The sequence below is a fragment of the Gadus chalcogrammus genome, chromosome 15 (assembly GCF_026213295.1).
Source record: "Gadus chalcogrammus isolate NIFS_2021 chromosome 15, NIFS_Gcha_1.0, whole genome shotgun sequence".
Classification (NCBI taxonomy): Eukaryota; Metazoa; Chordata; class Actinopteri; order Gadiformes; family Gadidae; genus Gadus; species Gadus chalcogrammus.
The window spans coordinates 8,902,061-8,929,003 of NC_079426.1; the positions used below are offsets into that span (position 1 = coordinate 8,902,061).

Here is a 26,943-nt window from a genome sequence, read left to right on the forward strand (position 1 = left end):
GGACCATAATCAGTCCTTCAGTCGGGGCCGATCGTGCAGATTGAAGCGGTCCAGGACAATAAGGGGACGCGGTCACGCGGCATGTGCTTCTCTTATCTCAGTGTAACTTCAAGCACATCCCCAGCCAAACCCTGATGACTATCGGAATCCCTACCTAAATCCCTACTTAAAAAAGCCCTAATAAATCCATGCTGTTAAAATTAGAATTGTGTCACAATACAACTATTATTATTTCATAAATTAATTACAGAGCTAAATGAAGGCACAGTCTATTATCGTGTAGCCGATATGGATAGGCAATATTTTCTGTAGAAAGAGTTACACATTTTTAGTATCTCTTTAATTTTACTCCCACTGTATTTCCTGTCTGGTTTTTAAGATTCCACATCATGCTTTTTTAGGGTTAATAATTACATTTGGGGGTACTATTAGAATAGGGGCACATGCCTGAATGTTAGAAATACCCCTCTAAATACCCCCCTTTATTCTCACTGTTAATTTTTGCAAAACCAATTTCAGCATCTTTCTAAAAAGGTCTGTTTTGTAACATGTCGCTTTTTTTTAGCCCAGTCTGCTGTGATTGGTCGAACGATTTGCAACCCCTCAAATTCACAACCCAGAGAAGTTGTAAACATTACGCCCCGTGCCCACTACCTCCGTCCGTTGACTGATCCCCATTGACTTTGAATGGGGAAGGACGCGCAATTCATTGTGGATCCGTCCGTTCCGTTGGAGCCTTTGGCTCCGTCAAGAAGTTGAAAAATTTTCAACACATTTTTAGCCCCGATGCTTCCTTCCTTCAACCCTCCTTTAGCATTGGTTACTCCTGCTGCGCTTCCTTTGCGAAGGAAAGGAGTTAGTGGTATCCCATATCCTTTACGGTGGCAATATTTAAAGCAACATGCCACAGACGAAGTTTACAGACTCACGCGAAGACGCATGAGAGATGTGGTAAAGCAGAAGAATAGAAGAGAAGAAAATACAATTGATAATTATGGATACAAATTCCAGAAACATAATTTTTTGAATATAAATGAATTAATCTATTACTGGTTAATAAGCACATAAAATATATCATAAGAAAATAAATTGCTCAAATCGTGGATGGCTCAAATGCAGGCGATCTGAAACGCAGCCATTGCGGGTAGCCGGGGGGCGGGACTTTTGCCCGCCCCCCCTTTTGCCCACCGCCCACTCCAAGCCCACCCGTCACACTATTACGGGAGTAAAGTTTGAGTTCAAACGAGCTGTTTCACGTCCTTATTGAGGGCCGTTATTCTCGGCGCAAACACTCCCCTTAGGCAGGACTAGGATTTGTCTAGCTCAGCAGACGTAAAACATGTAGCAACTTCATAAGGGAGAAGTCGAAAAGCATGATATCACCCCTTTAATAAATCCCCCTAATCTTATCGGGGGTCTGACTGCACCGCGCCCATTCCGCCGCGTTGGGGCGCCCCTCCACCGGGGACCGCACCGCGCCCGGCCCGCCGCGGGGGGGCGCCCTTCCACCGGGGACCGCCACCCAGGCCCCGGATGTGGCAGACTGCACCTCCCCCAGCTGCCGAGCCTCCTCCGTCCACCTCCCGGTCCCCGAGCCTCCACCCAGCGGCTCTCCCTGTGCCACTGCAGTGAAAACGGTCGCTTAACCAGAACAGGAGCCGGGCTTAGACCAACACGACCCGACCAGTAAGACCAGTAAGACCACCGTCAGTGCTCCGCAGACCTCAGACTCCAGCTCCTTTTTCTGTGCGCCGCCTTTCCTTCACATCGTCTGGATTTCGTCATCGTACCGGCAAGATGGTAAGAAACGACTCGTATTTTCTGCCCATCGACCGATAGATAAACACGGTGGGCCGGACCGGGTCCCTGGTCCACGGTCCCCCGAGGGGTGTTGGGTCCACGGTCCCCCGGTCGGACGACAGCTGGGCTCAGGGTCTGGACCCCGGGTCTGGACCCCGTCTCCTCCGGAGGGGACGGATCGCTCCTCTGAAGACAGCCGTCCCTCGGTGCTCCTACCTCCAGCCTGTGGCCCACTTAGACCCACCAGACCCCCTATCTGCCCGACCAGGCCCGACAGCATCAGTCCGGGGACCGGGGGTCAGTCTGTCTCGAGTCGTGACAGGACGGGACACGTCTGACGGGTCTTTTCTCTTCCATCGCTAGAACAGAAGCGGTATGCTCCATTTCCTTCCATAAGCTATAAAACGCGCCCACTGGTCTGATGAGCCCTGGGATCCACGCAGCGGCTCCGTGTTGACAGTCGACACACGGCCCGGTTGTGTATCCCGTAACACCGCCGGAGAGGCCCGGGGACCGCGGCTATTTCGAGCCGTCTATTTGCGGTCCGGGACCCTGGCAGGGACTGGACGCTCCGGGGGGGGGGGGGGGGGGGTCGACTCTGCTATGGATCGATTAATGGGCCGGTGGGCCATGTAGGAAAGGTGTTTTACCGAGGAACCTTAGACCGAATACCGTGTTCCCGGATCGGTGGGACTAGAAGGCCCTTCACCGAGGGGAGTCATTAGTCACCCGAGCGTTGCAGACATAACGAGGCTTCACAGGCTGAGAGCCACGGAGCCAAAGCGCCCTGGGGAGGTGGGGGTCGGCAGAGCTGCTGCCTGAGGACCGCGGATTGATCCACACTTTGGGGCCCATATGCTGTCGAGCAATCAGCCCACCCACATACACAGCTAATGGAGATGGATAAAAGCGATGGCGGAGAGCAGGAGTCACGGAGCCGGTGAACGGTGCTCCGTGCAGCCCACTCAATCCCGATTTAGTTTGAGGCGGCCCGTGCCTCTCCACCGCGGTACGCCGGATGCATCACCGTGGTTCAGGGGAGGGGGTCTCTAGGGGTAAAAACAACCCGGTTATCTGGGTTGTTTTCATCAGTTGGGTCCTGAATAATACGAAGTGTTGATCATGAAGTTAAAAGACTGAAGGATCCAGCATGTCGAAGGGTCGAGATCCATGAGGGACCGGGTCTCCTCCGCACCTCTGGAGGAACCCGACTAGTCCAGACCTTCAATCAGCTTCTGGTTCCACGAGCGACATGATGGTTCTTCTGGGTCCTGACCTCTGGTCTAGACCGGAGACTCTGAGACCAGCAGGACCCCTATAACCGGGTGAAGACCGGGGCCGGAGGAGGGGACCCCCGGAGGTCTGGGGGTCTTGCAGAGGGGGTCCGGCGTGGACCAGGATTTCCCCGGGGTTCTTAGCAGGCCGATGGGGTGATGGAGTGGTCATCTCCATGGGAACAGGCCGGTCTGCAAGGTGTTTCCTAGAGGGAGGCTCTGATTGGTCCAGACTAGTGTCACTCAACATGGCTGTGTTGTTGTGGGTGTGGCTATGGTGTGAAATCATTATATCCTGCATCATGTGATGGTCACATTGCAAGCCTACTGGTCCTGTGTTCATATGTATGTTTGCTAGCTCAAGAGCTTGCATGCTAGCACCACTTGCTGCAGGGATAATTGCTAACATGCTATATTGCGTTGTGTGTCTACCTTTGCTTTCATTATCAAATTGTCAATTAGTATTATGAAATAAGAAGGTATATTATTAATCCCAAAAGGGAAATTATGTGAAATGTAGACCCTTTCTGGAGATCTTTCACTGTATTAACGTCCTTTTAACGTCTAGTGATCAGTGTCTGTCTCACACATCAGAGGATTGATCTGGAGTCTGATGGCAGCCCGCTCAGACTGGGGCCAGGGGAGCGTGGAGGCTGTAGAGAGGGGTTCTGAACAGAGTAGTGTAGAGAGGGGTTCTGAACAGAGCAGTGTAGAGAGGGGTTCTGAACAGAGCAGTGTAGAGAGGGGTTCTGAACAGCAGTGTAGAGAGGGGTTCTGAACAGAGCAGTGTAGAGAGGGGTTCTGAACAGAGCAGTGTAGAGAGGGGTTCTGAACAGAGCAGTGTAGAGAGGGGTTCTGAACAGAGCAGTGTAGAGGGGTTCTGAACAGAGCAGTGTAGAGAGGGGTTCTGAACAGAGCAGTGTAGAGAGGGGTTCTGAACAGAGCAGTGTAGAGAGGGGTTCTGAACAGCAGTGTAGAGAGGGGTTCTGAACAGAGCAGTGTAGAGAGGGGTTCTGAACAGAGCAGTGTAGAGAGGGGTTCTGAACAGAGCAGTGTAGAGGGGGGTTCTGAACAAGGCTGTGTAGAGAGGGGTTCTGAACCGAGCAGACTGGTGCTGGAGTTCCAACTCCCTTCCCAGAATCCCCATGTCAAAGCTTCACCTACGTAAATGAGTTTCTCTTAGGTGGAAAATGTCCTCCATGTAGCGGGAAACAAAGAGGTATCACTGCCCTGTAGGGGTGTGGCTTCCCTCCCTGGCTCCGCCTCCCTTTCAGCTGTAACGGAGTAGGACTGCTGGGTCAAAATGAAACTCCTATTGACTCTAAAGACACTGTACTGCCTGAAGAACGCAGACCCCCCCCCCCCTGTGTGGGCCAGGTAGGAATGTGTACTCAGGAGAACCCCAGTCCAGCTGTGGTTCCTACGATGACGGGACGCTGCACACAGAGGAACCCTAACCTTTGACCCTACTAGAGCAACCCTAACCTTTGACCCTACTAGAGGAACCCTAACCTTTGATCCCACTAGAGGAACCCTAACCTTTGTCCCTACTAGAGGAACCCTAACCTTCTTTGACCCTACTAGAGGAACGCTAACCTTTGACCCTGCTAGAGGAACCCTAACCTTTGGGTCACTAGACTCTACTGAACCCTAACCGTTGACCCTACTAAAGGAACCCTAACCTTTGGGTCTAGTGAACCTTAACCTTTGGGTCACTAGACACTAGTGAACCTTAACCTTTGGGTCCCTAGAGGACCCTTTTGGACTGGCCGGGCCCAGGAGAAGGGTTCTCCGTGGAGGACTCGCTCGGTGCTCGTGGTGAGGTCCATGATTACATTTAGCTGTGGAACCCGATCCGCCAGGTCTGGGTTTATAGATAGCCGGTCCGCGGCCGCTGGCCCATGAAGAATTCCCCGGGGTTCAGCGATGGGCACGGGGTGGTCCCTCTGAGGGGGTTCTGGAAGGTTCTAGGTTCTAGAGGGACAGTCATCTCTGACCCTGCTCTGAGTCTGTAGTCCTGGACCCCGATCTTCTTTTCTCCAAAGCTATTTGGCTTCAAACGGCTGCGCTCTGCGGTCCACAGACTGATGCTATCATGCTAGGCTACACCTGTGGCCGCTGCAGTGTTGGTTGCCTAGCTCTACCTGCTGAGTCACACAGGGAATATAACCCCCAAACCTGCAGTGGTAGTGCCTTGCTCTAGCTTCGGAGCTGCAGTAGGGTGTGGAACCCCCAACCCTGCGCGGTGGAGGACTTTGGTATCTCCTGGTCTAATCTTGGGCCACCTCTTGCTCTTTGCCCGCTCTTAAAATAACCTCAACCTCATAGCACACAACACAAACAGACTGGACTACACACACTGGACTACACACACTGGACTACACACACTGGACTACGCACAGTGGACTACAGACCACTGGCCTACACACACTGGACTACACACACTGGATTACACAAAGGGCCCCAGGCCGACAGCACATACTACAGTCCTCCTCATTCAGCGGTCCTGTTCCACCGTCAAACATCTCTCTTTGTGTCTGTCTGTCTGTCTGTCTGTCTGTCTGTCCTCATGTGAAGGGAACTTCCCTGCATCCCACCCCCCCCCCCCACTGGCAGGGTGGCCCCGTTCAGGGAACTCCGCCCGGTGTGTGTGTGTGTGTGTGTGTGTGTGTGTGTGTGTGTGTGTGTGTGTGTGTGTGTGTGTGTGTGTGTGTGTGTGTGTGTGTGTGTGTGTGTGTGTGTGTGTGTGTGTGTGTGTGTGTGTGTGTGTTACTGTGGTAATCAGGATGAGCCTGACCCACTCTCTGCTCCGTGGCTGGGCTGTCCCACAGTGACCTGATGCACAGCTACTTATGCTAGGCTACATACGCTAGGCTATGCTAGGTTTGTGCCCCTTGCTGGCGTCTCTGCTGGGGGACGTTCAGATCAGGTCGCCCTCAGCTGCACATTAAGTTAACCGCTCGTTTCAATGAAAATTAGTATTAAATGTGTACTATATATAAGTAAAGGTGCCTCTAGTTATAGGTATAGTAAGTAATAGTATGGTGGTTTTATGTATCGTCTTTAGTGTGTAATATGCATAGTACATAATGTGTTATACGTATAGTAGATAATGTGTAATATCTCTTTCTCTTTCTCTCTCTCTTTCTCTTTCTCTCTTTCTCTCTAGGGCAATGAATCGAGCTACCCCCTGGAGATGTGCTCTCACTGTAAGTACTGCGGTCTGTCCTCCACTCAGCTGTTGGTCTCTACTCTCAGTCTGCTGTTCCTCCTGTAAGAACACACTGTGGACTGGTTTATTCCTGGCATGTTGTTGAGCCTGTGTGTGTGTCCGGTGTGTACGCTGTAGTGGTGAGTTGTGTTATCTAGGAGACACCTTGGTGTTGGAGAGTGAGTCAGCCATCTTCCTCCTCTTTCCTCTCCTTATCTTCTCCTCCTCCTCCTCCCGTCTCCCTGTCCGCTCCTCTTACTGGTGGCCATGACAGAGCCTGAGGGTCCTCTTCATCCTCCTCTCTCCTCCTCCTCCTCCTCCTCCTCCATGTTGAGACTTAAGAGGCTCCCTTTCTCTGGATTTCACAGCTCCTCGTCTGCTTCTCATCATCTAACCCCTAGCCCTTATGCTAGCCCTTATGCTAGCCCTAATGCTAGCCCTTATGTCCGACGATATGTTAGCTGCCTTGTAAGCATATACGTTGGGAGATATGTTAGCTGATAGTTAGCAGAAATGTTGGCTGATAGTTAGCAGATATGTACTTGGTAGCTCACATGTTAGCTATCATGTTTGCTTTGCTGGCATGTTATGTGATAGTGTGATGAATATTGTGCTGTGATTGGCCAGTAATTCCTCTTCCTGTACCAGTGGACGGGTTCTCCTTTCCTCTCAGGGGTTCCCCCCCCTCCCCTCCTGGGGCAAAGGGGAGGAGGAGGAAGAGGGGGGGATGCCGTGGCTATATTTAGACTTCTGCCCGACACAGGCTCAGGACGCTACATTAGCCTCGCGCCGCAGAGCTAGCTGGACCAATCAGCCTAATGCGCACACACACACACTCTCTCTCTGACCTGGTTTGGGGTGTTTCTTCATGGATCACTGATCCCTGTGTTTGATGTTCTGTACTGAAGTCATAAACCACAGAGTGCTGCCTCTGTCAATCAGCCCCCTAACGCCATGGTTACCAGGTGCTGGTTGCTAGGTGACCAGGTGATGGTTACCAGGTGATTGTGACCAGGTGACCAGGTGATGGTTACCAGAGGCTCCTTATATACGCGATTGCGTCTCATACCCCTCGCCAAATCCTCGAGCAATGCCAAAGCTGCCATATTTAAGCTCGTTAGAATACAGAGGCTACCAGCAGAATTATTTATAGGGCTTGTGCCAATACGATAATTGATAACTATAGCTTATAGGCTAAGGAAATGTAGGCCTACATATATATGTATGTATATATATGTATCAGGCTAATTAATGAAACTTAAGTGATACAGTTGCTCTGGCCAAGGATTGTGATTTGAAAGGGTTGTAGTGTGAACATAATATTTCCTTAGTTCATATTTCATCATGGGTGCTTTATAAAATTAATAATAAAAATAATAAATCTGAAGTGATGTGCGCGATGTGCGTTAGGTATCGAAAGAGTGTTGTTCTTCTTCTCTTAGGATGATTTGTAAAATGATGATGACGGTTTGTAAAACTTTGCGGGACCTCTTCTCCTGGTTGAAAGGATGCGTCGGACTGCGCACTATTTTCCGCAGTTCCGAGTTTTTTCTATAAATCACGACATTGGTGGTGAAAGATGCGTACGCACATATCCTCCCTGTTTCCGCAACGTTTCCGTGCGGACAGACCTTTATAAATGAGACCCCAGGTGATGGTTGTTAGGTGACCAGGTGATGTTTACCAGGTGATGGTTGCTAGGTGACCAGGTGGTGGTTACAGTACAGACATCAGCAGCCTCTTCACTAGCTCCTCCGCCTCCAGACCCTGTGACCGGGAGTCCGGCCCTCAGTGCCGTCATGAGGAGCGGGGGGCTCAGGGGGGGTGTCAAGGCCTCTGGCTCTAGGGCGCCCCCTTGAGGTGGACTGACAGAACCCGTGGTCTGGGGATCACCTGACCTCCTCACCAACCTGCACCAACGCGTGTTGTGAGTTCCCGATCCCTGGTGACCAAGAACTGAGAGTTGTACTCGACCAATTAACGTCAGCACAGAGCTAGCAACAATGACCGCTAGTGGCTAGTTCTCCAGCTCTCTGCCTGTCTCAGGGCGGGCTAAGTGCTAAGCTACAACACAGAGTGTTAGCTGGCTCCAGTTGCCTAGTAACATGGTGGAAGATCCACACAGCATTTATTAACAAGGTGTGTGTGTGTGTGTGTGTGTGTGTGTGTGTGTGTGTGTGTGTGTGTGTGTGTGTGTGTGTGTGTGTGTGTGTGTGTGTGTGTGTGTGTGTGTGTGTGTGTGTGTGTGTGTGTGTGTGTGTGTGTGTGTGTGTGTTTCCCAGGGGACAGAATGTGACGTCTTAAAATACTTTAGTGTTTGAATGTGAAATGAAATCCACACTCCTGTTATTGAATCACCAATGAGCTGGCTATTGACAGACCAAGCTCAATCGTAGATTGCACGTTGGTCTGGCGAGGCTGCTGTCATTTTCTTCAGCACAAGAGGCCTGATCAACGGGCATAGTTCAAATGACTCTAATTGGCTGCTTGCCGTCGCTTCTCTTTCGTCATTGTGTTAACCCAGCCAATAGCGCGCCAGGGGGAAAAGCGAGCTGGGTGATTGACTCCCGCAAAAGCGTATCGGAAGCAGAGAGAAATGTATTGCTCCTCTCTAGACCCTGCTGCAGGGCGAATTCAAATCGCCGGCAGAACGGGCTGGGGGTACCCAGTCTACCAAGGAGCTGCTCTCTGCTCTATTCAATCTGCAGGTCAGAGAATAAGCAAATTCACCTGTTTGATTCACCATGAGGTGTGACCGGACAGCTGACTGGGAAGGAGGGAGGGAGGGAGGGAGGGAGGGAGGGAGGAAGGGAGGGACGATGCAGACGTCGGTATTTGGTTAAAATAAATCCACAAGTGAACAAATGAACGGGTTCTTTATTATTTGACGGCGTGTCGTGTGCACCGATGCTCCGTCGGCCCGAGGGGTCGGTCCATCGTACAACCCGCCCTCTGTATTAGTAACATCTAGACTGTCTAGTTATGGGGGCGGCATGTTGCTCAGGAGGTGGAGCGGGTTGACTGGAAGGTTGCTAGTTCGATTCCCCGTCTCCTCCTAGCCGAGTGTCGGGCTGTTCCTGAGCAAGGCACCTCACCCTGACTGCTCCTGAGGAGCTGGCTGTCGCCCTGCGTGGCTGACACTGCCGTGTGTGTGTGAATGTTTGCACGAATGGGTGAATGTGAGGCAGTGTTGTAAAGCGCTTTGAGTGGCCGGCCTGTAGCTGGCCTGTTTAAATTAGGCCAGCTACCGTTTAAGTTGAACTATTGTCTAATCTTAAGGAGTCAAGACCACAGTGACCATCCATGTGTTCCTAGGCTTTCTGCTAACGAGGTGGGGAGATTAATTAATGGCCGATGCTGTTTAGGAACACAAGCCACGCCCCTGTAGTTGGTTGTGATTGGTCGTTATTGTCATGTGCTTCAATGTCAATGAGCTTACATCGTAATTAACAACCGGCGATATCGAAGCTCCCCGCTCAGTCAGCACCAGGCAGCACCGTGTTGTGAGCGTTCAGTTAGCCGCGGCTAGTCATGGCAGGGAAGGTTAAGGCCCGGAGCGCAGGCGGGAAGACCCCGAGACCGGCACACACACGTCGTAAGTTTGAGGAGGTCGTCTCCCTTTGTTCGGCTAATCTCCTCCGTCTGTAATCTTCTTGTCTTCTTGTCGGTCTCCTGGGCTTAGAGCGCCTCCATTGTTCCCTCTCCTGGTGTGTGTGTGTGTGTGTGTGTGTGTGTGTGTGTGTGTGTGTGTGTGTGTGTGTGTGTGCGTGTGCGTGTGCGTGCGTGCGTGCGTGCGTGCGTGCGTGCGTGTGTTCCCTCAGAGACAACCTGGAGAACCAGGTCACCAAGTGGAGAGAGATGGTGTTCTCTTTTTAACTCCTTCCCCCTCTCCCTCCTGCCTCTCTCTCCCCCCTCCAGTCGATGCAGATGAGATCAAGCGTCTGGGGAAGCGGTTTAAGAAGCTGGACCTTGATAACTCTGGCTCCCTGAGTGTGGAGGAGTTCATGTCCCTCCCGGAGCTCCAGCAGAACCCGCTGGTCCAGAGGGTCATCGACATATTCGACACCGACGGCAACGGGGAGGTGGACTTCAAAGGTGGGCCGCAACGCCCTCTGACAGCACTGGTTAAAATCACTCTACTGGTTAAAAACACTCTGACAGCACTGGTTAAAATCACTCTACTGGTTAAAAACACTCTGACAGCACTGGTTAAAATCACTCTACTGGTTAAAAACACTCTGACAGCACTGGTTAAAATCACTCTACTGGTTAAAAACACTCTGACAGTACTGGTTAAAATCACTATACTGGTTAAAAACACTCTGACAGTACTGGTTATAAACACTCTACTGGTTAAAAACACTCTGACAGTACTGGTTAAAATCACTCTACTGGTTAAAAGCACTCTGACAGTACTGGTTATAAACACTCTACTGGTTAAAAACACTGACAGTACTGGTTTAAAACCCTCTGACAGTACTGGTTATAAACACTCTACTGGTTAAAAACACTCTGACAGTACTGGTTTAAAACCCTCTACAGTACTGGTTTAAAACCAGTTCTGAAGAGTGTAGAAGCGCTGCAGGCGCGTGTTCACTTAGAGGACCTCGTTATGAGGATGTGTGCTGCCCTAATCAGAGTCACCGGGGCCCTGGGTGCTCCCCTCCACCAGAGAACATTAAGGCCCCTGCAGCACAGCCTCGCACCACCACCGCCCACCACATCACCCCCATCACCCTGCACAACACCCCCATCACCCTGCACCTAGACGTCTGGATCTAGATACATCTAGAGCAGGGATGGGCGCAACTTTCATGATAAAGCGGGCCACAATTCTTCATCATCACCATCAGAGGGCCATGTGACTGTGCACTTCAACTAGACGTAAACTGAGAGAAGCTACACATTTTTGAATTTGTTGGATATGATTTCCTGTATTCTGGTGCATTTTGGGGATGGCCACTACCTACAAAATCTTGTATGGTATGTATGTTGATTGAACCAACATACATTAATTTCATGTTTTCCGTGCTCAAACAGCCACATGATTGGTTAGTATTATGATCAGTGCAAAGGGCTCACATACATCATCATTCAATGATGACACAAAACTGAAAAACAGTGGCCCAACATTAAGTGCAACAACTCAATGAACTCAAACCCAACAAGCATGATATTCACTTCAAGGCAGTTGTAGTAGTTGTAGTGGCGACTTAAGTGGAAATCTTTCATAACTGATATTGTTTCTAAGCAAACTAGACACATGGGTTTGCCTTTGAATTCTATGAACAGATATCTGCTTTTCTTCTTTCTTAACCAAGTTTTCTGTAACTCGATTCTTTATTCTTTTTTAAATAAAAATTATGTGCAGGCCTGACTGAGTGAGGATGCGGGCCGTATGCTGCCCGCGGCCCGCCAGTTGCCCATCCCTGATCTAGAGTCTAGATCTAGATACGCCTAGACATCTAGATACACCTAGACGTCTAGATCTGGATACATCTAGAGGTCTAGATCTAGATGCATTAGACCTCTAGATCTAGATACATCTAGAGGTCTAGATAGATGTATAGATATAGATAGATGATTAGATATAGATATAGATAGATGATTAGATAGATGTATCGATAAAGATAGATGCATAGATATAGATAGGTGTATAGATGATTAGATATAGATAGATGTATCGATAAAGATAGATGTATAGAGCTATATATAGATGTAAAGGTATACCATTTTGTGTGATTTTAAGGAGGGAGGGGCGGGGGGGGGGTCCGTTCATCCACCACCCGTAGAGCAGACCCTCGGCTCCTCTATCAGAGAGCATCATGGGAAAGTACCAGGAGAACCTGTGGTTCTGGTCCGGACCCCCAAGACCCTGTGGTTCTGGGGGCCGGACGCCCAAGACCCTTTGGTTCTGGGTCCGGACCAGAACACAGAACCAGGGGGTCCAGCCCCCCAGAACTACAGGGGGTCCGGACCCCCTGGTTCTGTGTTCTGGTCCGGACCCCCAGAACCCTGAGGTTCTGGTCCAGACCCCCTGTGGTTCTAGGGGTCCAGACCCCCTAGTTCTGGGTTCTGGGTCCAGACCCCCTGTGGTTCTGGGGGTCCAGACCCCCTGTGGTTCTTGGGGTCCAGACCCCCTGTGGTTCTTGGGGTCCAGACCCCCTGTGGTTCTGGGGGTCCAGACCCCTGGTTCTGTGTTCGGTACTGACTGCTCTCTCCCTCCCAGAGTTCATCGAAGGCGTGTCACAGTTCAGCGTGAAGGGGGACAAGGAGCAGAAGCTTCGGTGTAAGTAGAGCTCCCCCCCCCCCCAAAGTGGACCCCATGGGGTCCCAGAGGGGCGCCCTGGTGCCGGCCCCTCTGGGACCCCATGGGGCCCCCCCCCCCCCGCTGCCTCGCCGAAGCTTTCTCTCCTCTGTCTCCCTGCTTCGTGTCCCCCTCCCCCTGCTCCCTGGACGGCCCCCCAGGACGGCCCCCCTCTCTGTAAGTGGTGTTGACGTCGCGGAGAGGAGGAGGTTTGGTTTGTATCAAGACATCAGTCCGGGAAGCACCGCCCTGAATCACACACTCCTGATCTGAGCGCCAAGACCGCCAGGCTCAGGCAGCTTCCTCTACATTTACTGCAGTTTTTTCACTGCAGTTTTAACGCAATTTTACTGTTGTTCCACTGCAGTTATACTGCAGTTTTACTGTAGTTTCGCTGCAGTTTTAACACCGTTTTACTGTCTTTTAACACAGTTTTACTGTGGTTTCACTGCACTTTTACTGCACTTTTACTGTGGTTTCACTGCAGTTTTTACTGTGGTTTTACCGCGGCCTCCCTGCCGTTCTGTTTAGTCGGCGGCGACAGTGTGGTTGTAACACCAGTGTTTCAAACACACTGTATTGCAGACAAGAGCAGAACCTCAACCTCTTGTTCGATGTTTGAGCATTGATAACGTCATAACAGTCCACTATATCGTGAATCTCTACTTAAGGTATCTAACCTCTACCTTAGTCAAAGTATAGCACGGCTGACACACTACCTCAGCAGGAAAGGAGATCTCTCTCTCTGTCTTTGTCTCTTTCTCTCTCTCTGACCCTCCCCTCTGGCCGCAGTTGCCTTCAGGATCTACGACATGGATAAGGACGGCTACATCTCCAACGGGGAGCTATTTCAGGTGCTGAAGATGATGGTGGGCAACAACTTGAAGGACACCCAGCTGCAGCAGATCGTAGACAAGACCATCATCAATGCGGACAAGGACGGAGACGGACGCATCTCCTTCGAGGAGTTCTGTGCAGTAAGTCCGCGCCGCTAACTGGCCGCAGCGTGAGCTTGTAGCGTCTCCTCACTCGCGTTGCGGAGTCTCCGTGCTAACATTGACTAGCGCCTTGCTAGCGTCTTTGTCTCGGATCCCGAAGTCAGACAAAATCATAACAAACTTGTCGGGGAGGCTGCACAGACTCACCGGTATCGACGGTGTCAGGCCGTTCCAGTTGTTTTCCATGACCTTGGTGATAGGTTCCTCAGGACTCTAACTCTGACTCTAACCATTTTGCATCCAGCGTGCTGTAGAACCAATCACGCGCAGCCTCCGGTCTGTGTTTCTGGAGGAGGGGTAAAGATCTAGAGTGAACTGGTTCAGAATGGGTTCTGCTGGGCTCAGGGAGCGGGTCCAGATGTTTGCTCCTCCTCATAATCCATTCATCTCATTTGAATACCGATAATGAGGCATCCATGTTGTTTGGAACGCAGCGACTCAAAGGGGCCACACTGGACTGATGGCGTACATCTGTACTCTCATATCTCATTATTTTTTACCTCTTGCTTTTGGAAAACTAAAACAATGAGAAGAATATAAATGTTTTTAATCTACAATCCATCCCATGGTCAATTGATGGTCTGTTTCTCACGTCTCTTTCTCTCCCCTCTCCCTCCCTCCCTCCCACTCCCTCTCTCCCTAGGTGGTGGGGGGTCTGGATATACATAAAAAGATGGTGGTGGACGTGTGAGCGCCCAGCGAGCCCCTCCCCCCTCCCTCCCTCGCTCCTCCACAATCTCTTCTTCTTCCTCCTCCTCCTCCTCCTCCTCCTCCTCCTCATCTCAGTGTGTCCACACACTCTCCGTCTAACTCAATGGAAGTATTTTCTCTGTCTCAGTCTCCCCCCCCCACCCCCCCCCCCCCCCCCCCCCCCCCCCCCCCCCCCCCGTCTTCATGAAGCCACTTCCTGTCCTGGTGAGTGTTGATGAACTGCAGTCCTCTGGACCAGAGGCTCCCTCTCCCAGTTCAACCAGTATAACCACCACAAGGATCTCCCATTTCAACCAGTAGAAGGACAACAAGGTCAAGCTTTTCCCACTTCAACCAGTACAACCACCACAAGGATCTCCCATTTCAACCAGTAGAAGGACAATAAGGTCAAGCTTTTCCCAGTTCAAACAGAACAACAACAAGATTCTCACATTTCAACCAGTATAAGGAGAGGTCTTTCGTTTTTTCCCTCTCTGTCATTTTTGATAATTATGTTCTGTTGTTTTTTTATAAAGAGTCGAACGTCTTTGGTGCGATGGAAGCTTTGGTCACAGAGCTAGCCCGTGGCGGGTCACAGAGCTAGCCCGCGGCGGGTCACACAGCTAGCCCGCGGCGGGTCACACAGCTAGCCCGCGGCGGGTCACACAGCTAGCCCGCGGCGGGTCACAGAGCTAGCCCGCGGCGGGTCACAGAGCTAGCCCGCGGCGGGTCACAGAGCTAGCCCGCGGCGGGTCACACAGCTAGCCTGCGGCGGGTAACATGCCAATCAGGACTGCTCCGTCTGAGCCGTCGCCAGGGCGACCCCTGCCTGAGCCCGTCCTCTCTTGTCCCTCCTAGCTTCCCGTCCATCTCGCTTCTGACCACGCAGCTCATGTTTTATTTTATTTTGTAAGGAGAGTGATCGTTTTATTGATACCTTAACATGTTTGTATTATTGATTATTCTAGTAGATTAATGAACGATGAGGCGGCTTACCGAAGAATCTGAAGACAAACTCCGACCCAGAGAACAAGTCCGTCTGACTTACTGACTGACACACTGGTCACCATGGAAACCCTGGTGACCCCGGGGGGTCAGACTCAGGGGACACTAGAGGTCAAGAGGTCGGCTGATATTCAAGCAGACGATGTAACCTCGGCGTTGAAGAACCTCGTCCAATCAGCAGGCAGCCTTCCTCCTGGTTGTGTTCTGATGTGTGTACTGGGTGTAGTGGGGGAGGGGGGCGGAGACACTCTTAAACCACCGTAACCGTCGGCGATGGCCTCAGAAACCGCTAGGATACTCCTTTTTGTTTTTGTGTACATTTGAAAGTTGGCTTCTTCAACCCATGTTGTTATTTTCATCGTCACCATCATCACCCCCAACGTAACCACGGCGCCAAGCGATGGTGTTGCCACGACGACCACGACTGACGCGCCCCCCCACCCCCCCGGGCCAGGGAGGAGCGTGATGAGATTAGTATGGGATGAAGGGTGGGGGTCGGGGTGACGGCCTGGTGTTGGGGGGGGGGCAGAAGATCATGTTGTCAGCGACGGGACCCCCGCCCCCCCCACACAACACCCCCCCCCCCCCCCCCCCCCCCCCCGCTCTGCACGGGCCCCCCCTCCTGCATGACATGAGATCTACTTTTGGGTTGTGCATGTGATCACTCCTTTGAAGATATTCCTGTTTACACACGGATGGTGATGTTAATATATTTAAGAATTTAATGGAATACAATAATGGATGTTGCCAAACGTTGGTGAATATAAACGATATAACGCGGCGGTCCGGAGGTTCTTTTTGTATTGATCAGTGCAGCTCGATGCTGATCCCAGACCGCCGCACGCCGCCGGGGGGAACCTTTGGTTCTTCCTCTGTAAATAAGACGAGTATTGGTGGACGGCGTTCCCGCCGGGTCCCCGGAGGGAATCTGTTCGGTTTGTGTGGAATCTGAAAAAAGATGGGACTTAAAAGGACCGTTTCTCATTTTATTCTGCATGCTGCATCCTATGCTGTGGGACTGTTGGAAATAAACATTTAAATAAAGTTTGAAATGTTACGCCACTATTTTGTCCTTCACGTCCAAAGTGGGCTACAGACCGCTGTGAACCGGCTTAATGTCTGCTAGCCATGCTAACAGCTAACTGTCTCACATGAGCCAATCACATGGGTCCTGTTATATCACATAACGGAGTGGCCCCAATGAGAGCTCTCATATTAAAGGAGGACTCTAGTGAATGAACAAAGCTTCATGAGTTTCCGGTTTATTCGAGTACTGGTGTTCATCAACATCCTGTTTCAACAGTTCATTCAGGGGGCTTTCATTTATTTACATTAACTTATGTTTCCAAACAGGAGCATACACTGTGTGGCCATTTTTGATCTTCTCCCCATCGCCTTTGGTATAACAGTCCCATCAACATCTATTTCCATGATGATGGCGGTGAACCACAGAGTCCGGGGGGGGGGGGGGGGGGGGGGGTCTTCAGACTCGGGTCCAAATGTCAGAACGGTCTGATCTGGAAGGAGAACCTCCCAGCAGCCAATCAAGAAGAGGACGATGCAGAGATCAGCCAATTGGGGATCAGAAGCGCTCGGCTGTCCGGCTGGCCACCGTCCTGATGTTCCCGTAAACCTTTGAAGGTGGACTTCCTGTGGGAGAGACAAGGGACATAAAAGGTCACTTCCTGTGGCTCTGGGGTGGCTCCACGAGAGTGAGAGAGGGTGCGAGAGGAGAGGGGGGGGGGGGAGAGGAGAGGAGGGCGTCACTCACCAAGGATCAGGTTGCAGATGGCCGTCCGTGCCATCTTGATGTTCTGGAAGGATCCCAACAGGTGGATCTTACTGTGGAGAAACATTTTGATTGTTTTGATTGTGTAGCGTGTTGCTAGTTTGTAGCTTGTTGTTAGTGTGTAGCGTGTTCCTAGTGGGTTGCTATTGTGTAATGTGTTGCTAGTGTGTAGCGTGTTGCTAATGTGCAGCTAGTGCTTAGTGTGTTGCTAGTGCTTAGTGTGATGCTAGTGTGCAACGTTTTGCTAGTGTGTAGCGTGTTGCTAGTGTGTAGCGTGTTGCGGGGCTCACGTGTCAGCCAGCACGATGCGGGTCTTGGTCACGTTCTCGATGGTGAACTTGGTTTTCCCGCCGGTCCCGGCGATCCTCCCCACGGCTCGGGAGAGGTGGTCACCTTTCAGGGGCTTCACTGAGGGGGAAGACCAAAGGGAGCGATCACAGAGCAGTCCAACAGCTCAGACCAGAGGTAGCGATCACAGAGTAGTCCATCCGTCTTTAAAGGGGACATATTATGCCACCAGATGTGAGTGTGATTAGCCTTACAAGCCGTTTCGAAAATCGAATATGTCCCCTTTAACGTCTTACCGTCTGTTACATCAAAAGACTCCAGGAAGAGTTCATCTAACCGGATGAGTGCCAGCGCGTCCTGAGAAACGGAGAGGAAGAAACAAAATCAGTGTGAGCCATCGCGGTCAAACCTCCTAAAAGGGGGTCCTGACCCAAGGCACACCCTAACCCCCCCGCACACCCTATCTCCGGGTCCTAACCCCAGGCAGACCCTAACCCCCCGGTCCTTACCCCAGCCACACCCTGACCCCAGGCAGGCTCACCTCCACCTGGAAGCCCAGCACGAAGGCTTTGACGAAGTCTGACGCCTTTGTGAGCGCCCCGATGTCCAGAGTATCCTTACAGGTCTGAGGAGAGGAGAGAGGAGGGGAGGGAGAGAACCAAAGTGTTGACATCAGAGCTACGGGGATATGTTGTTAGATTCTACTTAGCTTCATAGATAGCCTGTAGTTAGCTTCTCCTTAGCACCATATTAAGCCTGTAATTAGCGTCTCCTTGGCTCCAGTCAGTTATAGTTTTAGTTAGTTGGTTAGTTAGTTAGTTATGGTTAAGGTGCCCCTACCTTGATCTCCACGTTGCGGGTCTTGAGGTTGAAGCGAACCTGCAGCTGGAGGTTCTCCACGATGGGGGTGTAGATCTTCATCCAGTTCTCTTTAAGGGGGGTGTACCTGTTGGCCGGGACCGCCACCTTCCGCAGCTCGTCCGCACCGCCCTGAACCGAGGGAACACACACTCATCACCTTCATGTCACAGAGATGAAGATCACCTCATCACCTTTATCTCACTGAGTGCTCAGAGATGAAGCTACGATCTGATGGAACAAGTGATGTAAACACTCCACTGCGCATGCGCAGTCACGCAGACCATGTGGATGAGACTCCACCGTTTAGGGGTTTAATGACAACCTTAATTAATAACGATCAGGATTAACGGTGCAGTGTGGATGTACCTTCAGCTTGTCCCCGGACAACGGGGGGAAGTGAGGCCGTTTGACCGCCGCCTCGCAGTCCATACCCGGGTCGTGTCTCCGCTTGGAGCTCCGCCTGCTCTTCACCGCCGTGAACTCCTCCGGCCCGCCGGGGCCGACCGCCACACACCCACCGGGAGGGGGACCGGCACCTGGATCCATGACGAAGTTATGAAGGTTATATAAACCGTATTACAGATCAAAACAAGGAGCGAGCCGTCGGGTCGGGGACATGAGGTTGGTCTCGGGTATCGTAAAGGACCCTAGCAAGGCGCTGCAGGCGCCTGTAAGGACCGTCCCTAACATTGTGAAGAATAAATGTTATTATTGGATATCAATTTCTCTTGGATAAGTACGTAAAATACATATTGCTTTTATATTTATGAACGTGAGAAATACGGAGACGATCCACTCGTATTGTCTCGATCTCATCAGGCAGCAGCCGGGCGGTGGTCGGGGTCCTCAGAGGACTGGTGTGTTTGCCGTTGCTCGGCAGTAGATCTTCTCCACTCATCCAACGTCTTTTCTTGGTTTATTTCCTCTCATTCAAGATGTCAACGCCGTTCGAGAAGCCGCAGATAATCTCCCACATCCAGAAGAGCCTCAACTACACCATATTCGACTGCAAGTGGATCCCGTGCAGCGCGAAGTTGGTGTGTCTGGGGAACCTGGCCCGGGGGACAGGGGTCCTGCAGATCTACGAGGTCCAGGGGGGAGAGCTGAAGCTGAATCGAGAGGTCTCACCCGCCCCCCCTATCCCCCTCACCTGTCCCATCTCCCCTTTCCTCCCTCACCTGTCTCTCTCCCCCCTCTCTCTCCCCTCCTCACCTGTCCCCTCTCGCCCCTCACCTGTCCTTCTCTTCTCCCTCACCTGTCCCCCCTCACCTATCCTCTCTCACCCCTCCCCTGTCTCCTGTCCCCTCTCCCTTCTCCATCCTCTCCCCCCTCACCCGTCCCTCCTCCCCTTCCCTCCCTCACCTGTCCCCTCTCCTCTCACTTGTGTCATAAATGATGTGACTGAAGCCAGGGCATTGAGTGAACCAGGAAGTGGGTCCTTGTGCTGACCTCTGAGCCTGACCCCTGACCTCTGACCCCTGGTCCTCCAGATAGAGAAGGCCAAGCCGTTCAAGTGTGGTACGTTTGGGGCGACCTCCCTCCAGCAGAGACACCTCGCCACCGGGGACTTCGACGGAAACCTGCACATATGGTAACTATGCTAACCATCACTGATATCAACCTCTATCTATACTATATTAGATATAGGAACATTATCTATCCCTATTAAATGATGATATATAATGTGTGATATATGATGTCTGATACATGTGATATATGATGTGTGATATAATAAATGATGTGTGATATGATTTATATGTGAGAGATGATATGTGATGTATGATGTGTGATATATGCTATGATGTGTGATATATGATATGTGATATGTGATGTATGATATATGAAGTGTGATATATTATATATGATGTGTGATATGTTATATCCGTGTTTCTGATGTGTGTGTGTGTGTGTGTGTCTGGTGTGTGTGTGTGTATGTGATGTATGTGTGTGTGATATGTGTGTGTCTGTCCAGGGACCTGGAGGCGGCCACGGAGCCTCTCTACTCGGTGAAGGCCCACAAGGAGATCGTCAACAGCTTAGACGGGGTGGGGGGCCTGGGGGTCGGCGACGGGGCCCCGGAGATCGTAACCGGGAGCCGGGACGGTGAGGCCCTCACATACACAATACTACACAATACTACATAATACTACACACTATTACTGCTACACAATACTACACACTACGACTACACAATACTACATAATACTACAAACTATTACACAATACTACACACTACTACAACACAATACTAGACACTACTACAACAATACTACAACATAATACTACACAATATTCCACAAAACTTCTACAATACTACACTATTACTGCAGGATACTACACAACACTTCACACTACTACTACGCAATATTACAAACTACTACTACACAATACTACATAATACTACATACTATTTGACAATACTACAACACAATACTACTATACAATACTACATAATAATACTGCAACACAAAATAATAGTTTTACACAATACTCCAACACATTATAATACTACACAATACTACAACACAATACAAAAAACAATCCTACAATACAATAATAGTACAATAATAATACAATACCACACGTATCTCAGATTTCTGACGATAAAGTGTGTGTGTGTGTGTGTGTGTGTGTGTGTGTGTGTGTGTGTGTGTGTAGGGACAGTGAAGGTGTGGGACCCCCGTCAGAAGGACACCCCGGTGGCCAACATGGAGCCAGGGGCAGGCGAGGCCAAGAGGGATTGCTGGACCGTAGCCTTCGGTCTGTGGACAGGCTAACTGAGACGCTAACACACACGCCCACTTGCATGCTAACACACAGACTAACTCACACGCTAACATACCCTTATTCGCACACTCAGTCAGCTAGCTCCTAAACCAACACGTCTGGAGGACTGCCCTCTGACTTCATCCGGACCTCTGACCTCACCCTGGTCTCTGACCTCTGACCTCTCCCTCAGGCCACGCCTTCAACCAGCAGGACCGCTGCGTGTGCGCCGGCTACGACAACGGAGACATCAAGCTGTTCGACTTGCGGAACATGGCCGTCCGCTGGGAGACCAACATCAAGAACGGGGTGAGGAAGGGGGGTCCGGGTTCACCCCAGTAACGGGGTGAGGAGGGGGGGGGGTCCGGGTTCACCCCAGGAACGGGGTGAGGAGGGGGGGGGTCCTGGTTCACCCCAGGAACAGGGTGAGGAGGGGGGGGTCCGGCTTCACATCAGGAACGGGGTGAGGAGGGGGGGGTCCCGGGGTTCACATCATGAACGGGGTGAGGTTGGTGGTCCCGGGTTCACCCCAGGGTCCTCAGGCTGGCTGTAGGGACCCTGGCCCTCCCTGCTCCTTAAGGGCCCCCAGTCTGATCATAGAGACCGGAGCTCTGTGACTAGAGAGGTTTAGGAGGCGTGTGGAGGGGCTCAGCAGGAGGCTGTGATGAGATGTTCTGAGGGTCTGACACGTCAGAGTGGTGGTTAGTATGATGTATGATGCTATAGTGGTTACAGTATGATGCTATAGTGGTTACAGTATGTCACCGTATGTTACAGTATGATGCTATAGTCGTAACAGTATGTTACCGTATGAGGCTAAAGTGGTTATAGTATGATGCTAAAGTGGTTACAGCATGTCACCGTATGAAACTGTATGTGCTTACAGTATGTTACCGTATGATCCGCTATTGTTGCCGTGGGTCCCCAGGTCTGCTGCGTGGAGTTTGACCGAAAGGACATCAACATGAACAAGCTGGTGGCCACGTCCCTGGAGGGCACCTTCCACGTGTTCGACATGCGCACCCAGCACCCCACCAAGGGGTTTGCCTCCGTCTCCGAGAAGGTAACCCCCATGTCCTCACCGCCCCTCCCCTGGCTGCTAACGGCCCCTCCCCTAGCGGGTCTAGTGCCGTCAGAAGGAGACGGGGACCGGGCTCTGGCCCGCGGCCCGGGGAGGTGGGGCCGCTCCGACAGGCCTGGCTGAGAGAGGGGTCGTCAATCAGGGAGGTGTGTGGAGCTGTTGGACGACAGGCCCCCTGGACGCCATGGACAGGGGGAGGGACGGCGATAGAGGGAGAGAGAGATGGAGAGAGAGAGATGGAGAGAGAGAGATGGGAGAGAGAGAGAGAGAAGGAGCGAGAGAGAGAAGGGGAGAGAGTGGGATCCAAGCCTTGCACAGCTCCAGCTCGGGGAAATCTCCAGGACCAGTAGATATTGGTCCATCCCTGATGCCCAGCAACTCTACTTTCTGCAGAGCTGTGTGATAGGACAGGACAGAGACCAGGAGTACAATTACAATGAGGACCTTTTAAGACACGGGTCCTCATTGTAATCGTGTTTGCGTTGCAGGGCCTTAGTACCCCTTAAGACAGAAGAGACCAGGAGTACAGTAGCAGTCGTTACACAACCACGGCCATACTGTCTTTCCTGTGTTCTGTACCTCATGGCGGTAGAGACCTTCACCGTGTCGTGTTTGCGTTGCAGGGCCACAAGTCCACCATCTGGCAGGTCAGACATCTGCCGCAGAACAGAGACGTGTTCATGACCGCCGGCGGGGCGGGGAACCTGCACCTCTGGAAATAGTAAGAGACCCTCCGACTAACCCTGACCCCTGACCCGGACCCTAACCTCAACCATAGCACTACCCTCTAACCCTAACCCCGCCTACAGCCCTACCCCTTAGCCCATGGCTAGCCCCTCATGCTAACGGCTGTGTGTCTGTCTATCCGTCAGCGACTACCCCGCCCAGCGGAGCGGGGAGGACTCGGAGGGCGGGGCCGTGGGCGTGGCCGGGACGGTCAACCTGCTGCAGAACGTCACTCTGTCCACGCAGCCAATCGCCAGCCTGGACTGGAGCCCTGACAAGCAGGGGCTGTGCGTGTGCTCAGCCTTCGACCAATCGGTGCGGGTGCTCATCGTCACCAAGCTCAACCGAGTGTAAACAACAGCAACGACAACAAAATCAACAACAACAACCAAAGAAAAATACTATTTATCCCGACGAATCACAGACGAGTGAACGCTACACCTGGTGTGACCTGGCTGATCACGTCACGTTCTGATGACGTCATCAATTTTTCTCTTTGTCTTCTGGAATCAGTTCAAAGGTCTCCTTTTTGATTGGCTCAAATGGGCGCTGGGCAGCCAATGTCACCTGCTGCGTGACATCACCTGGTACTCAGTTCAGCCAATCAGAAACACTGACGCTAACGACCACGTTGTGGTTTGGTTGTGGCGTCGGAAACGGCGACGAGTCTCTGATTGGTGAGTGAAGAGTGTCTCTGATTGGTGAGTGAAGAGTGTCTCTGATTGGTGAGTGAAGGGTGTCTGATTGGTGAGTGAAGAGTGTCTGGTGAGTGAAGAGTGTCTCTGATTGGTGAGTGAAGAGTGTCTCTGACTGGTGAGTGAAGAGTGTCTCTGATTGGTGAGTGAAGAGTGTCTCTGACTGGGGAGTGAAGAGTGTCTCTGACTGGTGAGTGAAGAGTGTCTCTGATTGGTGAGTGAAGAGTGTCTCTGATTGGTGAGTGAAGAGTGTCTCTGATTGGTGAGTGAAGGGTGTCTGATTGGTGAGTGAAGAGTGTCTGGTGAGTGAAGAGTGTCTCTGATTGGTGAGTGAAGAGTGTCTCTGACTGGTGAGTGAAGAGTGTCTCTGATTGGTGAGTGAAGAGTGTCTCTGACTGGGGAGTGAAGAGTGTCTCTGACTGGTGAGTGAAGAGTGTCTCTGATTGGTGAGTGAAGAGTGTCTCTGATTGGTGAGTGAAGAGTGTCTCTGATTGGTGAGTGTGTTTTTGGGGCCAAATGGGCGGAGCTCCCCTCTGCCCGGGGGTCCAAGCGGTCTGGACGAGGTCCGCTCCGAGGAGGGGTCTGACCCCTGCGGGTGAGGGTCTGTGGTCTGCTGGACGCTGCTGCTCTGAGCTCTGATGTCTTCTGCCTCCTTTTGTTTACCATTAAACGTCTCGTTTTACAGACCGTGAATCTGCTCTCTTCATTTTACCTTCATGAGATCCCACACATACCGAGCTACTGTTCCAATCTGATGGTCTCACTCAGTGCGTTTACGTGGGATAGCTTGATAGGATTAAACCATATACCGACTTGCCACTGGAAGCTATGGGTCGTAGGACTTTTCCGTTAACAACAGTCCTAATTATTACGTTGTCTCCTTCCTCTTCCGGGGGAAAGCCCAGGCGGAAATTCTCAAGCATGCGCACAACATGCAGTCCGATTCCAATACGATTGCTGAGTATACATGCTGTTTTTGCCACCTAGGAACGACTTATCTATGTGTTCTTATCCGATTATGAGATGTCCGTTATGGTCTGATGTAGGTCGGACTATGATGCTTACATGGATTTTTAAAGTCCAAATGGTGTCTGATATAATCAGAAATTAGAATATCTAGCGCCTCAGACACACACCTCAGTGTCTCAGAGACAGGTGTGCAGAGGAACACCTGGCCAGGGAGTGGACATGTTGGGGTCGGGAGGTCATGGGCCGTCCACTAAGGGGCTTGACCTTTGACCTCTGGGAAGCGGATCAGACCTGATCAGAACCTCGTATCCGATCAATTATTCTTAGTCTCTTTAATAATAAAAAGTGTATAAATGCCTAGGCCCTGGTACATGGTCTGTAAGATGAAACTTTATTATTATTATTATTATTATTATTATTATTACCATCGTTGCTCTTGCTTGATAACATAATCCTGACTCTGACGGACCGAGGGCTCACCAGACGCTGGTCATTATTCAAGGCTGTTTCCTGACAGCATGTGATTGGTTTATAGAGGACAGTTTCATTTTGTTTTATGTCGTTTTTTATTTTAAGATCCAAAACGTTTTGTTGAAGTCATTTATTCGTGACTAGTTTAAGTGCTTTTGCATGTTATGTCGACCCTTAACTAAAGGAACTGTTTGTGTTTATAATATGTGTAGTAAGGGCTACCTTCTTGTGTAGTTATGTAATGTACCGTGTGGTGTGTAATGTAATTGTGTGTGTGTGTGTGTGTGTGTGTGTGTGTGTGTGTGTGTGTGTGTGTGTGTGTGTGTGTGTGTGTGTGTGTGTGTGTCCGTTATGTAACGGGGACTGGGAGGTGCTGGGGAATACTGGGACAGACTGGTGAGCAGCAGACTGAACCACTGGTCTACTGGGACCGTGTGGTCCGGCGGAGACCTGCCGCCACCTGCCGGACGAACCGGGAACTTAACGGAGTAAAATACATTGAACGTTACAATATGAATGTGTTATATTTCGTTCTGAATGACAACGTGAGGGTAAGGGGGGTAAGTTTTACCTGCACAGGTGAATGCGATAGTCTCATTGTAATTGTAATACAGTACAAAACATATTGTGAACGGGTGATCGATGCCGTGATGACGTCACAACGGCGACGGGAGTGCCGTGCGGTCTTCCCGCCGCCAGGGGGCGGAGGCCCCTTCACGCTCCCGGCTGCTTGTTGTGGTTTACATCACTTCCGAGAGGAGACGCATGCGCTGGAGAGAGACAGTTCCAGCGTGCTTATCGTTTACTAATCTATTTATCAGTGGGATTTGATATTCATAATGTAAGTATTCTTTATTGTCATAAAACAGTTTTGTTTTTACCGCAGTGTGTTAACTTCTGTTAAATTCTAACGGTACATCTACGATATTTTTGATCATCATCGCTCTGATCAGAGTCCTAGCACAGACAGACTGATCAGATGTCGGCGGAGGAGGAGGGTTACCCGGCGGAGATCCAGGAGCAGCTCACCGGCTTCGAGTCCTCGGTGGGGGTGATCAACAGCATGCTTCAGACCATGGTGTCCATGCCCCGGAACGACCTGCTGCAGAAGGTAGGCTCCCCAGACCCCTTAGTACCCCTTAATCCTCCCTTAAGATCCTCCTTAACCTTAAGGTCCCCCTTAACCCTCTCTAAAGGCCACCCCCCCTTAACCTCATTATAGTCCCTCCCTGGGGCAGATGTTCTGATGGTTCTGCTGCGTTGGTCTGCTCTGTGTGACTGACCTCTGCCTTCTGCTCCTGACCCCAGCTGGACCCCCTGGATCAGGCCAAGCTGGACCTGATGTCGGCCTACACCCTCAACTCCCTCTTCTGGAGTGAGTCCTTGATCCTCCTGTGTGTGTGTGTGTGTGTGTGTGTGTGTATGTACCTATTTTTATAGTGTTAACGTGTGTACCTAGTGTTAATGTGTGTGTGTGTGTGTGTACCTAGTGTTATAATGTTAACATGTGTGTGTGTGTGTTTCAGTGTACCTGGTCACACGAGGGCAGAACCCGAGGGAGCACGGGGTCAAGCAGGAACTGGTGAGTACCCCCCCCCCCCCCCCCCCCCCCCCTTCCCATCAACGTCTCCAGAGCTGCTGGTCTCCATGGTAACCCCCCTCTGACCCCTCCCCCCCAGGAGCGCATCAGGGGCGTCATGACGCGGGTGAAGGACATCACAGACAGGAAGAAGGCGGCTCGTCTCGACAAGGGTGCCGCCGCCCGCTTCCTGAGACACGCCCTCTACGACGCCGAGGAGGGCAGGGCCAAGAGGCCCACGCCGGGCCGTGCCCCCAAGACCCCCACCCCCCAGACGGGCCATGCACCCAAGACACCCGCCCCCCAGACAGGCCGCGCCCCCAAGAAACCCACCCCCCAGACGGGCCGCGCCCCCATGACCCCGACCCCCACGAAGAAACCCAGGAAAAAATGAACACATGAATGGACAAATGAATGGATGAACACATGAATG

At 51.4% G+C, this 26,943-nt stretch overlaps 4 protein-coding genes across 5 annotated transcripts in view; 3 read left to right on the plus strand and 1 right to left on the minus strand.

Annotated features, from left to right (window-relative positions):
• Positions 1-1,561: 1,561 nt before the first annotated feature.
• Positions 1,562-14,408, plus strand: LOC130405164 (calcineurin subunit B type 1). The gene is made up of 6 exons (XM_056610168.1): positions 1,562-1,800; positions 6,244-6,283; positions 10,204-10,380; positions 12,515-12,574; positions 13,385-13,569; positions 14,234-14,408. The coding sequence occupies exons 1-6, from the start codon at positions 1,798-1,800 to the stop codon at positions 14,279-14,281; spliced, it is 513 nt and encodes a 170-aa protein (XP_056466143.1). The 5' UTR covers positions 1,562-1,797; the 3' UTR covers positions 14,282-14,408.
• A 1,716-nt stretch (positions 14,409-16,124) lies between these two features.
• Positions 16,125-18,881, minus strand: pno1 (partner of NOB1 homolog). Its single transcript, XM_056610163.1, has 7 exons — positions 18,590-18,881; positions 18,203-18,352; positions 17,904-17,987; positions 17,659-17,719; positions 17,365-17,482; positions 17,057-17,127; positions 16,125-16,935 (listed from the first exon to the last, which is right to left on the minus strand). Exons 1-7 carry the CDS (start codon positions 18,767-18,769, stop codon positions 16,868-16,870), a joined length of 732 nt encoding a protein of 243 aa, XP_056466138.1. The 5' UTR covers positions 18,770-18,881; the 3' UTR covers positions 16,125-16,867.
• Positions 18,882-19,065: 184 nt separating this feature from the next.
• On the plus strand, positions 19,066-24,198 carry dnaaf10 (dynein axonemal assembly factor 10). Its single transcript, XM_056610152.1, has 8 exons — positions 19,066-19,344; positions 19,714-19,814; positions 20,196-20,326; positions 20,882-20,983; positions 21,183-21,298; positions 21,918-22,052; positions 22,694-22,791; positions 22,943-24,198. Exons 1-8 carry the CDS (start codon positions 19,159-19,161, stop codon positions 23,148-23,150), a joined length of 1,077 nt encoding a protein of 358 aa, XP_056466127.1. The 5' UTR covers positions 19,066-19,158; the 3' UTR covers positions 23,151-24,198.
• Positions 24,199-25,651: 1,453 nt separating this feature from the next.
• Positions 25,652-26,943, plus strand: part of c1d (C1D nuclear receptor corepressor) — a 1,924-nt gene continuing 632 nt past the window's right edge. The window contains exons 1-5 of one of the 2 annotated variants that reach the window (XM_056610166.1): positions 25,652-25,772; positions 25,885-26,042; positions 26,240-26,306; positions 26,458-26,513; positions 26,611-26,943. The exon at positions 26,611-26,943 is cut by the window's right edge and continues 621 nt beyond it. In XM_056610166.1, the coding sequence (XP_056466141.1) occupies positions 25,911-26,042; positions 26,240-26,306; positions 26,458-26,513; positions 26,611-26,904 (549 nt within the window). In that variant the 5' untranslated portion in view covers positions 25,652-25,772; positions 25,885-25,910 and the 3' untranslated portion in view covers positions 26,905-26,943. Of the gene's footprint in view, positions 25,773-25,884; positions 26,043-26,239; positions 26,307-26,457; positions 26,514-26,610 lie in introns of those variants that run through there. The other variant, XM_056610167.1, reaches the window with a different exon arrangement.

Bases quoted from the DNA above. Each gene is read 5' to 3' on its own strand.
- pno1 (XM_056610163.1), bottom strand. From the start codon at position 18,769: ATGGATCCAGGTGCCGGTCCCCCTCCCGGTGGGTGTGTGGCGGTCGGC. The intron at 17,483-17,658 runs GTAAGACGTTAA...CTTCCCCCTCAG, and splicing joins GTCTTTTGATGTAACAGACG to TGAAGCCCCTGAAAGGTGAC. The intron at 17,128-17,364 runs GTGAGCCCCGCA...GTTTCTCCACAG, and splicing joins CGCATCGTGCTGGCTGACAC to TAAGATCCACCTGTTGGGAT.
- dnaaf10 (XM_056610152.1), top strand. From the start codon at position 19,159: ATGTCAACGCCGTTCGAGAAGCCGCAGATAATCTCCCACATCCAGAAG. The intron at 19,815-20,195 runs GTAACTATGCTA...GTGTCTGTCCAG, and splicing joins GACGGAAACCTGCACATATG to GGACCTGGAGGCGGCCACGG. The intron at 20,327-20,881 runs GTGAGGCCCTCA...GTGTGTGTGTAG, and splicing joins CGTAACCGGGAGCCGGGACG to GGACAGTGAAGGTGTGGGAC.
- LOC130405164 (XM_056610168.1), top strand. The intron at 6,284-10,203 runs GTAAGTACTGCG...TCCCCCCTCCAG, and splicing joins CCTGGAGATGTGCTCTCACT to TCGATGCAGATGAGATCAAG. The intron at 13,570-14,233 runs GTAAGTCCGCGC...CTCTCTCCCTAG, and splicing joins CCTTCGAGGAGTTCTGTGCA to GTGGTGGGGGGTCTGGATAT.